This window comes from Mastigoproctus giganteus, chromosome 4, assembly GCF_048544385.1.
Source record: "Mastigoproctus giganteus isolate SK-2022 chromosome 4, ASM4854438v1, whole genome shotgun sequence".
Classification (NCBI taxonomy): Eukaryota; Metazoa; Arthropoda; class Arachnida; order Uropygi; family Thelyphonidae; genus Mastigoproctus; species Mastigoproctus giganteus.
This window is the reverse complement of record NC_143578.1, coordinates 26,514,827-26,527,512: the sequence shown is the minus strand read 5'-3', so window position 1 is coordinate 26,527,512 and position 12,686 is coordinate 26,514,827. Positions and strand designations below refer to the sequence as shown.

General features: G+C 32.9%; 2 protein-coding genes across 6 annotated transcripts in view; one reads left to right on the top strand and one right to left on the bottom strand.

Annotated features, from left to right (window-relative positions):
- The window catches only part of Atg18a (Autophagy-related 18a), a 541,369-nt gene that overhangs the window by 371,770 nt on the left and 156,913 nt on the right, over nucleotides 1-12,686 (bottom strand). The gene's annotated exons all lie outside the window — the stretch shown is intronic.
- The window catches only part of LOC150086487 (tRNA (carboxymethyluridine(34)-5-O)-methyltransferase alkbh8), a 62,753-nt gene that overhangs the window by 23,455 nt on the left and 26,612 nt on the right, over nucleotides 1-12,686 (top strand). For all 3 annotated transcript variants that reach the window (XM_090372600.1, XM_090372599.1, XM_090372598.1), the window contains exons 6-10: nucleotides 1,138-1,244; nucleotides 3,571-3,698; nucleotides 6,469-6,508; nucleotides 10,239-10,308; nucleotides 10,954-11,109. In XM_090372600.1, the coding sequence (XP_090228726.1) occupies nucleotides 1,138-1,244; nucleotides 3,571-3,698; nucleotides 6,469-6,508; nucleotides 10,239-10,308; nucleotides 10,954-11,109 (501 nt within the window). The remainder of the gene's footprint in view (nucleotides 1-1,137; nucleotides 1,245-3,570; nucleotides 3,699-6,468; nucleotides 6,509-10,238; nucleotides 10,309-10,953; nucleotides 11,110-12,686) is intronic.

The following is a 12,686-nucleotide window of genomic DNA, read 5'->3' as shown; positions in this document are numbered from 1 at the left end:
TGATGATCCATTTACTGTTGTAGGGCATTAGTCAGTAGGGGGAAGATTTATGTATTTGTGTTTCTTATATAGTTACTTCTTGAACAGTGTTAAACCATAAGTTGTTTATTTAGTAGTGTTGATTGCTGTGTTTTAGTTTTTTCAAATGTAGAAACTTTTAAAATCTTCTTATGACCATTTCTAAAGCAAGAAGCAAGAAGCAAGTAAAGTCTGTGACTACTTACCCAGGTACATTAAGCTGTTGAGAGTGTTAGAGACCTGAAATAGTCCAATGTTACTGAAAATATTGTTATAAACTTGATTGTACAAATATAAAAGTCCCCATATTAGAAGGGGGAAAAAATAGAGTTAAAACATGATGATTAAGAAATTAATGTTCTCTAAAGTATTCAATTATAATTTTTTTCTGTTTTCATACTTGAGGTTCTTTGCTATGAACAGATTTTTAGCTCATATTTGGGGGGGGGGGGAGGAAGCAAAGAAAGGAAATATTTCCCAAAGCTGGTGTAATTGTAATGCCAGCACACCTGCTCATATTTTTCAAACAGACAAGCCAAGAGCTTTCCCTTGCTCAACTTGTTCTTTGTATGGTCCTGAAAATGCCCAATAATTTTGTGTGAATGTTTTACACAAAAGTTTTTCTGAAATATTTCTGGATTAGTATCAATTTATAAAACAATATTTAGTATTTTTATGATTTTAAGTTATTGTATTTAAGGATTTGTTGTTAATTTCTTTTATAGGTATTATTATTGTACTGAAATAAAGATATCTCTTATATATTGAGAATTTTTGAATATTTGGCCACCCCGAAGTCCCATGGAAGCTGGATAAACAAAAGTGTTTACTGTATCATTTGATTTATTTTTTGATTAAAAAACAGAAAAAAACAAGCTTCATGATTAGACTTACAAATAGTACTTACCTTTCATGGCATGCACGCCAGTTAGTGGAATGCAATTAAAAGTCAGCACATAACTGAATATTCAAATTATGCATATGGTCTAAAAAAATATACACAGCATTGTTTTTAACAGCTAAAGGATTTGAAATTTAATCTTTAGCTGTATATGTTATTTATCAGTCATGAGATGCCATTATATAAAATTAACAGATTTTATTTTCATGATTTTATAGGTGGTAATGGAATTTTATCATCCAAATGGTGCCCATGTTCCAGTTGTGCTTCCCAGAAGAAGTATTCTTATTATGACCAAAGAAAGCAGATATGTTTGGAGTCATGGGTTTGTCATTGGTTTTATATTTTACTTATTGAATGACACTTATTTAAACAATATATTTAAGTCTTAAAATGAGTGATTAATGCCATAAAGTGGTACCAGAAAAATGACAGATAAAAGAATCAAACAATCAATCAACCTCAAATTTTAACAAAACTAAAGAAAACACCAGCTGAAAGTTATGAGTTGTTATATAAAGTTTTTAGAGAAGATACTATGTCAAGAGCTTGCATGTTTGAATGGCATAAAAGATTTTTAGAAGGAAGAGAGAATGTGGAAGGCAATGAATGACCAAGCCGTCCTTTATCCATGAAAACTAATGAAAATGTGGACTGGGTAAGGACAATTAGAAGTGATCATTATTTAAGCATTATAATAGTTGCATTGGAATCAATATGGACAAAGAAAGGAATGAGAAAAGCATGTGCCAAGATGGTGCCAAAAATTTTGAACAAAGATCAAAGGATGAGAAGACTTCAAGTATGTTAAGGTGTTTTGGAAAAAAAATTGAAGAAGATCCAGACTTTCTGAGTACTGTAATTACTTGTGATGAAAGTTGGCTGTTCCAGTATGACCCAGAAACTAAAAGACAAGCAGCGGAAGACAAAACAATCCCTCAGACCAAAAAAAGAAAGATCGTCAAAATCAAAAATGAAAACCATCCTTTTTGTGTTCTTTGATATTAAAGGAATTATTATGGCTGAATGCATCCTACCAAATCAGACTGTCAATCAAACATTGAAGTTCTGACAAAGAACTTCAATGTTTCAAAGAACTACTACATTGAAGTTCTGACAGAGCAGCATGAAAAAATTGAAAGGAAGAGACCTGAATTGTGGAAGGATGATTGGATGTGCCAGCACACAATGCACTCTCTGTTTGCCAGTTTTTCACCAAAAAACAAATCCCTGTGTATGAATATGTATCCTACTCACCAGACTTAGTTCCTTATGACTTTTTTCTCTTCCCTAAACTGAAAAGTGTACTTACGAGAAACCATTTTCAGTCTATTGAAGACATTCAGGAAAAGGGCTTACAGAAGATGATCTCCAGAAATGTTTCTGTGCTTGGAAGAAACATATGGAACAGAGCTTGCAAACCTAATGAAATTATTTTTCAGGGGATAACTTGTAAGGTACGAAATATTTCATTATAGTTATTTCATTGCAACAGTCTTGTTATTTAATAGCCACACCTCATATGCTTATGTTCTGGGAGTGCAATGCCGAGACAACATTTTGTTAATGGACTGGATATATTTTCTCACATATGGTACATCTAAAAATTTAATTGCTTCTTACTTTGTCATTGATGTTCCTCTATGTTTTTAACAATAGAGGAACATCAATGACAAAGTAAGAAGCAATTAAAAGGATTTCATATCTATATATTCTCAATTCTGATATCAGTGATATCTATTTCCATTTACAACCTTATGAACCTGATTTATTTTTAATTTTCTCGTTTAGTTTCCTGACCCACCTCACTTCTCGCGCATTCACAGCGAGTTAGTATTCCTTTGTATGACTCTTTCTATTGTAAACTTGGTATTTCTGCATATGTTTGTTTTGCAAACCTATCCTAAATTATCTTATTGCCTTTTGGCTCAAAATGTTTTACTCTCTGTTATGCCAGATTCATGAGCCCCACCTTCACCTTCCTAATTTAAAAATCATTCTGAACTTATCCACTTTTCTTTCCTTTAAATAAAACTTCCTTTTCCAACTGGACTAATGCAACTGGATACACAGGCATTGGCGGTCACAAATAACGTAACACAAATTGTTCACTCACTTACAGAAAAACTAGATAATCCTAACAAGATTTTTTTGCTAAAAATCTTTCAAAGTATACAGTAGATATTAGCTATTCTACAGGTATTTTAGATCATAATGTGTTATTAATCTTCTATCCCATTTCCAGTCTCATGTTGTCTGGCACTATAATAATACTAGATGACAGGATTTATCTAACCTCTAGCTTAGATAAATCCTCTTTTACAGAATTGCATGCAGCAAACTGTTGCTGCAGCTAATACCTTTTACCTTGAGTTTGCAAAAAACTAATGTTCTTTAAATTAAATATTATTCCATTTTATGAACAGTGCATTGAGTTTGGTTATATGTCTAAAATTATTACATTGAAAAAAAAAAAAGTAATTATTTTTGAAATATTAATAAAATGTAAGATAGGCAAGGATAAATGACTTTCTGAATTTTATTCAGTTATGTTTGATAATAAAGTATACTTAGGAATGTGCTTTTACTGATTTTGATATTTTAAATAAATTATTTTTGATACCTAATCAATGAACAGTTTTATATTTTAGAATTACTCCAAGGAAAACCGATATAATTCCTGTTGTGGGACAAGCAGAAAAACAGCTTACACTATCCCAACGCCATTCTAGGACATCATTTACATTTCGAAGTATTAGACATGGAAGCTGTTGTTGTGGTAAATGTAAAATTTCTGATTATATATGAACTTAAAACAGTTATATAAAATATGTTAATATTCATTCAGTTCATGCCATATTTTTTTCTGATATAAATTTAAATTGTAATAGAGGCTGAAGGACTATAAAATCACGCAGTGAGAGAGAGAGAAATTCAGAGTGGATAAAAAAATATCCTCGTGATAAAGAACAATTTATAACATGGTAGTCACAATTTGGTTGCACTATATCCATAGAAATTGGTTAAAACTACTTAAAATTGTGAAACAAATTTAATATAAGTGTCGATTTTAAAGAAACCAGGATGCAACAGTATTTTATGAGAAGTGATCTCACCATGTCAGTTTCTGAGAATCTACTTAATGCTGTCAAAATTTGGTAATGCAGACCCAAATGTTGTGCACATCATTGATAGCTGTTAATGGTTTGCTTGAGATTTAAGGCAGAAATCTTGTAGAATAAAGCTTATTTTTTGCGTAATATTTTTGCAAAATAAATTGATCATTATTATTGTATTGTAAGTCATTGATGTATAATTTATGTAGAGCTTTTTGAAGCAACACATCCCATGTATTATTACTTACTTTGATATTAAATTATAATGTGATGTTAATGAATATCAAATATACTAAGAGATTCAGCACTGAATTCTGTGGGATTCCACTGTGAAAATGAGCCATGTAGAGCAGTGGCCATTTCTAACCACCATGTGTCTTCTATCATTTAACTACTCTTTTATTCAACACATTGGCTTAACTACACTGACATATTCTTTTAATTTATACAAAAGGTATGAAACTTTGGCAAAAGCTGCACTAAAGATAGCACTAAATACTATAATTTTCAAATATTAAATTTATTCTGTTTACTTATAGGTCTTCTCTGACAATTTTATAATATAAGAGCTGTTTGAAAGATAAGATAACAGATGTTTTTGTGAAAAGAAATTAAACTGCAGAACAATGAAATGACACATAAATGAAGGGCACCGTAGTGCATTGCTTTTTGACAATAATCACAAAAACACATTTGGACATTTGTCTTGCAAGTCCAGCACAGTAATATTATATGCCATCTGTGTATGGAATAAACAGTTTAATAATTGGAGGAAAGGGTTTAGGACATGATCTTCTGTGACTGCTAAAATCTCTGTTGTAAAATTCGGCACTTTTCCATTCATCACTTGTTATTAATAGTTGTAAATGATTCAAAGAAGCAAGATTATACAGTCAGCCAAGAAAAAACATTACCCACAACATTTGTTTTTCCATCCTCTCAAAATTTGTCTAATCTTTCATTCAATTTATTCAAACTACCACACCAAATGGAAGTTTGTTGCTCTCCTAAAAGCAAACTTTCACACACCTGTCCTGCAGTCATCCTTTTCCGATTTATGTCTCCCTGTATGCATCATCAGAGTAATGCATTAAAGCTTTAAACACTTTGATCAGTTACCTTGACAGGTGCCTAGTTTCTGGATACTGTAATTTACAGAACTCAAGTCTTTTTGTTAAGAGTACTCTTTTGTATCTCTCACTAATTTTTTTGCTGTTGTCACTCAAATCTTGTTGCTCTTCTTTGCATCCTTCCTAAAATGAGCCTTCCAGACCTGTCATCCAAGGTATAGCCTTGAGTACTGCATTCTTCAAGATCATTTTCTTTAAAACAATATTTGTGGCATTGTAAATCTGTGTGTATAATACTGAATTTTGAGTGTGGATAGTAGGAACAAAAATGCAAACATTTTCCTGTGTTTGTATTTTTTTCTATATATACTTGTTTTCAACCAGTTATTATATTTAAAGATATTAAGATTCAGGGAGTTAATTTGTTAGTAGTTTCAAGTTCTCGAGTGTACTGCGTTAAACTGGAGTAAGCTATCGATGGTTTGCCAGTTTGACAGTAATTATATGTCATCTGTGTAGTGAAAAAACAGTTTAATAATTGGAAGGAAAGGGTTTAGGACATGATCTTCTGTGACTTCTACATAAAACCTCTGAAAGGGTATCCAAAATTCTCAATTACATGGGAGAGCTCATATATAAGCTTATATATGTCCCTCCACCCCAAACCTGAAATGCCTTGCCTTAACAAGGTATGAAATCGATTTTAAAATGCTGTCAATACTTGGGAAGCAAGCCTCCTTGGTTAAGAATCCCTGCTCTAAAGCATCAAAAGTGCAGAAATATTTTCAGAATTTTACCTTTCTTTTCCACTGCAAAATGCAGTAAATTACGTAAAATGAATAAACTAAATCTACAACACATGCAAAAAACAAAGGAAACTGCATGCTGACTTCACTGCTTTATAGCACCTAGACTGTGCAGTTGATAAATAAAAGTGAAGTAGCTGAATTTAGCACAGCCTTCAATTAGTGTGCAAAAATTTAATTTTTGCACACTAATTGAAGCAGTTTTATATTTCTTGCGCTTACCTTCACAACACATGTTCAGTGTTGCTTTACACATATTTGCATTGTGTAGCAGAAAATGAGTTAATACTAAGTCACCACACAGGCATTAATATTTATTGTTATATTAAGCTATTGCTGTTCATTGCCTTCCCTTTCTTTTTCAAAATTTTTCTGGCCTTAGAACATGTTATTTGCTTTATACATGTTATAAGGTTCAGTGTCAGAATAACAAGCTTAGCCTGTCTTATTTTCTTTCTTCTGATATTTAATTTCCCATTTATTCCTTGTTGATGTTTGAAACTTTTTAGTTGTAGATAAATATATATGGTTTTTAATATTATTATATTGTATTTTAGGGTTCAAGGAAATGTGTGATTCTTGGAAAAGCAATTGCAGGTATGTAGTTTTCATTTGATTTTAACTTAAAGTTAAATGAAACAAATTTTGTGACTGATTTCCTTTGAATTTAGGAGCTTCTGCCCATTTGCAAAATTAGTATATTTTCAAGTGAAAAAACTTTCCTTACTTGTAATAGTCTGCGATCTTTCGAGTTATGATATTGTCACTACTGTTTTTCCTGGTATTTCACTGCAAATAAACAGTACTTTTTTAAAACATGGTGCTCTTTATTTTTAATGCACTACAACCACCTGAACATCTGATTAATGGGTGGCCATGGAGTCATATCAAGACTTTTAAGTGCTATTTATTTTTCCAGATGCAAACAAGAAATTGCACACCTCTCCATTATGTGAAAACGTCCCATTGATGCTATTCATTTAGTCACTTCTGAGAGCTGGAATTAGGTGGTCATTTCCGCACTTCTACCTTAACGTAGCTGTGAAATAGCTAGCCAGGTGCACCATTCATTGCCTTCATTTCATTCATTCATTGAGCATTCTGCTTGAAGGTTGTTTCTTAACTCCTGATAAATTGTACAAACTAACAAAATGGTTTTCCAGTGGCTTCTGTACCTATGTGTCTGTAGATATATGTATTCAAGCCGGTTTGCCTATTTTCAGGGAGGGAAATACCCTGAATAACTTGGAAAATCCTGCACCTTCATTTGAAACCTAATTCAAAGCGTATGAAAAGGCCATCAGGTTTCTCTAGTCTGTGATGGGATTTAAACCCTAGGCTTTTTAAAAAGGTGCCAAGTGACTAAGGTGCCAAGTGTTAAGTCAATATACTGACATATAGTTCAAGCATTTGATTTGTGCCTTGAAGCTCATAAGGGTGGTCTCAAATCATTGTATCATGTATTTGTAGGATTACAGATATAATGCATATTGTATCAAGAAAAATAATAAGCCATTTATACTACTGAACAAGATTAAGGTACTCGTAATAACCATAAAAGCAGAATCACGTTTCTGTTCTGCAACCATAATTTACCATTTATTGATACACCACTTTGATTAAATGTACTTTGAATTAATTGTCACGGATATGAATATCAGTTTATTGTTATACAGTTTACTTCATTTGGTATCACATCAGTACTGTAAAGTGTATTACTGCCTTTCATGGTACATTGGTTCTTATTCATTAATAGATATTCTCACTGTAATTGCTTACACCAGATAAATTTTTAAGGAATAGTAAATGCCTAAATGGTTTATGAAGTAAATTTTTGATGTTGTGTTAATTTTATGAAGAACAATCATCATTATAGAAAATAAATTGTCTTTCTCTTCTCTTCTCGTATAAATTGGATTTATATAGCACATTTTTTGCTGAGCATTAGAGAATGTAAATTGACAACTCATGATATCACTTTCTCTTATAATGGGCAAATTTTGTTGCCACCGACAAACTGTATAAATAAAACTACAAATTATATAAGGAAAATATAAAATTAAAAGTAAAAAGTGATAAAACATAAAAAATAGACTAAAAGCAATTAAACATGAACATAGATTATAAAATAAATAAGATAAATAAAGATATAAGAACGAAAAATAAGAAGTTTTTGAGACAATGGGCCTCTTCATCAACTATAAAAGTATGTACAGCAAACAGTTTTTTTATACAGTAGGCTGTCGAAATAGCAGCAACCCAAATAACGGCACATTGAGATCAGATGTTTACATACAGTGCAGATGTTTTGTGGTGCCGAAAAAAAGAAAATGGCATGTCATGTGATTACTTTATTTGTTAAATTCACCATTTTGAAAGTGAATTCTGTACTGATATCACAGATTATATCTGTTTTATTTATTTTAAATTAAAAACCCCTTAAAATTAATAAACCTTGTACAGAGAAGAAACAAAGAATAATTAAGAACATTAAAGCTTAGTGACAAATTTGATATAATAATAGAAAATAGAACGGCCATAAGTACGAGTGTATTAATGGCAAAATATAACATTGGATCGTCAAATTGTTTATGTGCAGTTAATAAAATTGCATTCTTAATCTCTCTGTTTCTTATTTAGCTTCATTATTTCTGCATTAAATAAATTAAAAAAAAAAAACTTTCTAGATAACTGACAAATTGAAATAATGGCATCGTGAATCCCTGAAGATGCTGTTATTATGAAAGTCTACTGTACCAGGAAAAAAAAAAAAAAACAAAACATATATGAGAGGCATTTGAAAAGTTCATGGCCTGAGTGTGAAAGGGCAGTGGTACAGTGTTAAAATTTTCTGTACTTAACATATAACACTTGAATTTCTGTATTTAACATATAACACTTGAATTTCTGTATTTAACATATAGCACTTGAATTTCTGTACTTAGCATATGATAACTCAAATTACTGGTATGGTAACTCAAATATAGTAACTCAAAAAACATATGGTAATTCAAATGATAACTCATCAAATCTCATGCAGTTTCAATAATGTCTTTTGTTTAATTACAGGTCCTGAAGTCAATAAAGTTATGTGAATGAGGAAAGTTGGACAAAATCAGCCACAGTGCCATCATCCAATATTTGGGAAAAAAAGGGAATAATACCAACGGCAATTCATGGGGATATGGTTACAACATTGGGGAGGGTGGGTGCCCCTTTCTATTCTACGGTTCAGAAATGGACGGCAGAATTTAAACAAGGGAGGGAGAACCTGGAAGATGACCCATTCTGTGGATGACCTGCAATGTCTGTCACTTCAGAAGTTGACAGTGTGCATGATCTGGTGATGAATGATCAAAGAAGTGCGTTGCTAGCATCTTGGGAATCTCATACAAATGTGTGTACTACATAATAACAGAGTTTCTTGCTATGAAAAAAGGTGTCAGCACAATGGATCGCAGAGTTGTTGACAGCAGATCAAAAATGCACAGGGGTTGTCAAGTGAACATTTTCTTTATTTTCAAACAAATACAGCAAATTTTCTTGCAAGGTTTGTGACTGTGTATGAGATGTGGGCCCATCACTTTCAGCCAACGACAAAGGAACAGTGCAAAGGAACAGTGGAAGCACAACTCTTTTTCCCTTCCAGAGAAAGCAAAGTTGATTTCTTCTGCTAGGAAGGTGATGACATTAGTTTCTGGGATGTTGATGGAATGTTGTTGCTAGTGGATTATCTTCAGAGAGGCAAAATATTCACAGGGGCATGTTATATAAACTTGTGAGGCATTTGTTTGAAAACATCAAAGACAAAGACAAGGAACACTCAGCAAGGGAGTCTTGTTCCTCCAGAAAAGTGTGCCTGTTTACAAGTCTGTCATTGCCATGGCCACACTGTATGAGTGGCTTTGAAATCTTGGACCATCCTCCATATTCACCAGATTTATACCATCAGACTTTCACCTATTTCCTAATTTGAAAAAAATACCTGGCTGGCATCCATTTTCTCACTGATAATGGTGTCATTGCTGCAGTGGATGTATTCCTGGATGGGAGAAAACTTTCTTTGCCACCAAAGCTTCAGGATTGATGCTACAGTTCTGTTACTGTAGCATCAGTTACAAAGTGTATCAACTCTGATGGGGACTATGTTGAAAAGTACCATGTTACCAGACTCCTCAAATAAACCCTTCATAGGCCACAAAATTTTCATAACTTCATAAATATATTTCTTCATAAATACTTAACTTCAAAAATATATTTCAGTTATATTTCAGATGTGATAAACTGTGAGATTTTGATTTTTCATTAAAAACACTTTTATTTATAGATCAAAGGAAACTGCAGTACACCTAAATGAAGAAAAGGCTAAGTGGTTGGAGAAACACTATGTTAATCAAGTAAGTTTTGTCAAGGTGAAATATATTTATTAATATTATAATAACTTTAAATTCTGTTGGATTCTGTACCAAAGCCTGTATTTAGGTAGAGCAAAGTTTCTAATATTCAGGCAAGACTTGAGGTTTTGTGTTGATATTTATAAGATATTGTTTTGGCACCCTTTTGATAGTAAAATGTCAAACATCATCTTGTTATTGTTCTGGGTACCCTTATGTTTACACCACCTGTGTATGCATTTCTCCCTCTGAACATGCCTTGAGGCAGCCCTGCTAATATCGATTGTTTGTTTTTTTACAAATGCAGAATTTTGCTGAAACCTTTTTTGGCGAGAATACAAAAATTAATGGACAAGTATATGATGTTGATGCATGGGTGAATTTTAACAGTTGACTTACATGTAGTATACTATGCAAAGCACTTTGCAAAAATAATAAATTAGTTCTAAGTTTAATGACTTTAGATTTTTCTTCATTGTGGGTTATTTTAGTATTAACATTAGTTATCCATCTTATATCTTTTATTGTGGAGTACATTGTGTTGATAATTGAAGTTAACCCTCATTTAAAGTGAGCTCATTTAATCTGCATCACTGCTTAGCTCTACAATTAAATTATTTACAGTATTATGTATTTATGTATTTTTAGGTATATGAAGTAATAGCAGACCATTTTAGTGATACCAGGCATAAACCATGGCCTAAGGTTGCTGAATTTCTTCAGAGACTCCCAAGTGGGTCTCTGCTAATGGATATTGGATGTGGCAATGGAAAGTACTTGGGAAAGAACCAACATTTGATTGAGGTAATGCATATTGTAGTCTTTATGATTACTTTAATCTTGTTTAATTAGTATAAGTTTGTGCTCATATATATGCTGGTAAAGGACATCTTTATAAGCCTGCTGACTAAGATTAGTATGAGACACTTTACTGCATATATATACACAGAATTGATTAGAAACTCCAGATGTTTAGAATGTGTCACAAGGATTCTATAGCCTGAAGGTCCCCAACTACTGTTCAATAGCATGTTCGAGAGGCAACCAGAGAGGGTAATACTCTTGATCTGGTTATCAGCAGTGATCATTCATGTATTAAGAATTTGCAGAAAAGGAACCACTAGGTGGCAGTGATCACATTGTACTGATGTGGGATTTACTTAAAGATATAATTACCATCAGGAGTAAAGGAAAGGGTTTTTGCTTCCGTAAAGGTGAGTACAGTGGTCTCAGACAGTTTTTAAATTCTGTACAGTGGGATCAACTGACGATGTTACCAACATAAATTCTAAGTGGGAAGCATTCAAGGAATTAATCGTGGAAGCTACTAAAAGTTTCATACCTATTAGGAAATATTGTTCAAGGTTTACGCCTAAATGGTTATCTAATGAACTAATGAGACTCGTGTATGGGATGCATATAAATTATCAAGCGACTCAGAAGCCTATGGCAGATATAAGTTAGTCTGTAATCAGATCACAAAGAAGGTTAGGCAGGTGAAGGCAGATTACAAGAAATCTTTGGCAAAGGATGCTAAGAAAAACAGCAAGGATTTCTTTACTTATATAAACTCTAAAAGGAAGGGGATGAATCTGATTGGTCCACTTGATATCGATGGTTCGTTGATGATCCTGCTCAGATAGCAAACAAACTGAATGAGTATTTTGCATCTACATTCACACACGAGGAGTTATTAAAGTTTGAAGATGGCAGATGGTTATCAAATTGTAGCAGGGTGCTTAATGATTTTGTAATAACTGAGAGCAAAGTGGAGGAGAAATTGTTGAAGTTAAACATAAGAAAGGCACCTGGGATGGATGAGATCTATCCAGTTATATTAAAGGAGACGGCAAACAATTAAGCAAACCCTTAGCCATAATTATGAGAGCATCCTTGGACTCAGGGGAGGTCCCCACGGACTGAAGATGTGCAAATATATCCCCAATTCACAAAGGGGGATTGAAGGGTGACACGAGTAATTACAGATCAGTTAGTTTAACTTGTGTTCCAGGTAAAATAATGGAGTCACTGGTTGAAGATGCATTGCAGGATCATCTAGACAAGACTGCAGCAATAATTCAGACACAGCATGGGTTTGTTAAGGGAAAGTCTTGTCTGACAAATTTGATAGGATATTATGATGTGGTTAAAAATGACTGGATGCAAAAAATAATCTTGATATCATATATTTGGATTTCAGGAAAGCTTTTGACACTGTTGCGCATGGAAGATTATTGTACAAATTGGAGCAGAATGGTATTAAGGGTAAGTTGCTATAATGGATAAAAGGATGGTTGAGTGGGAGAAGACAGAGGGTGGTAATCAATGGGTGCTGCTCTTTGTGGACTAATGTTATTAGTGGAGTCCCACAGGGTTTGGTT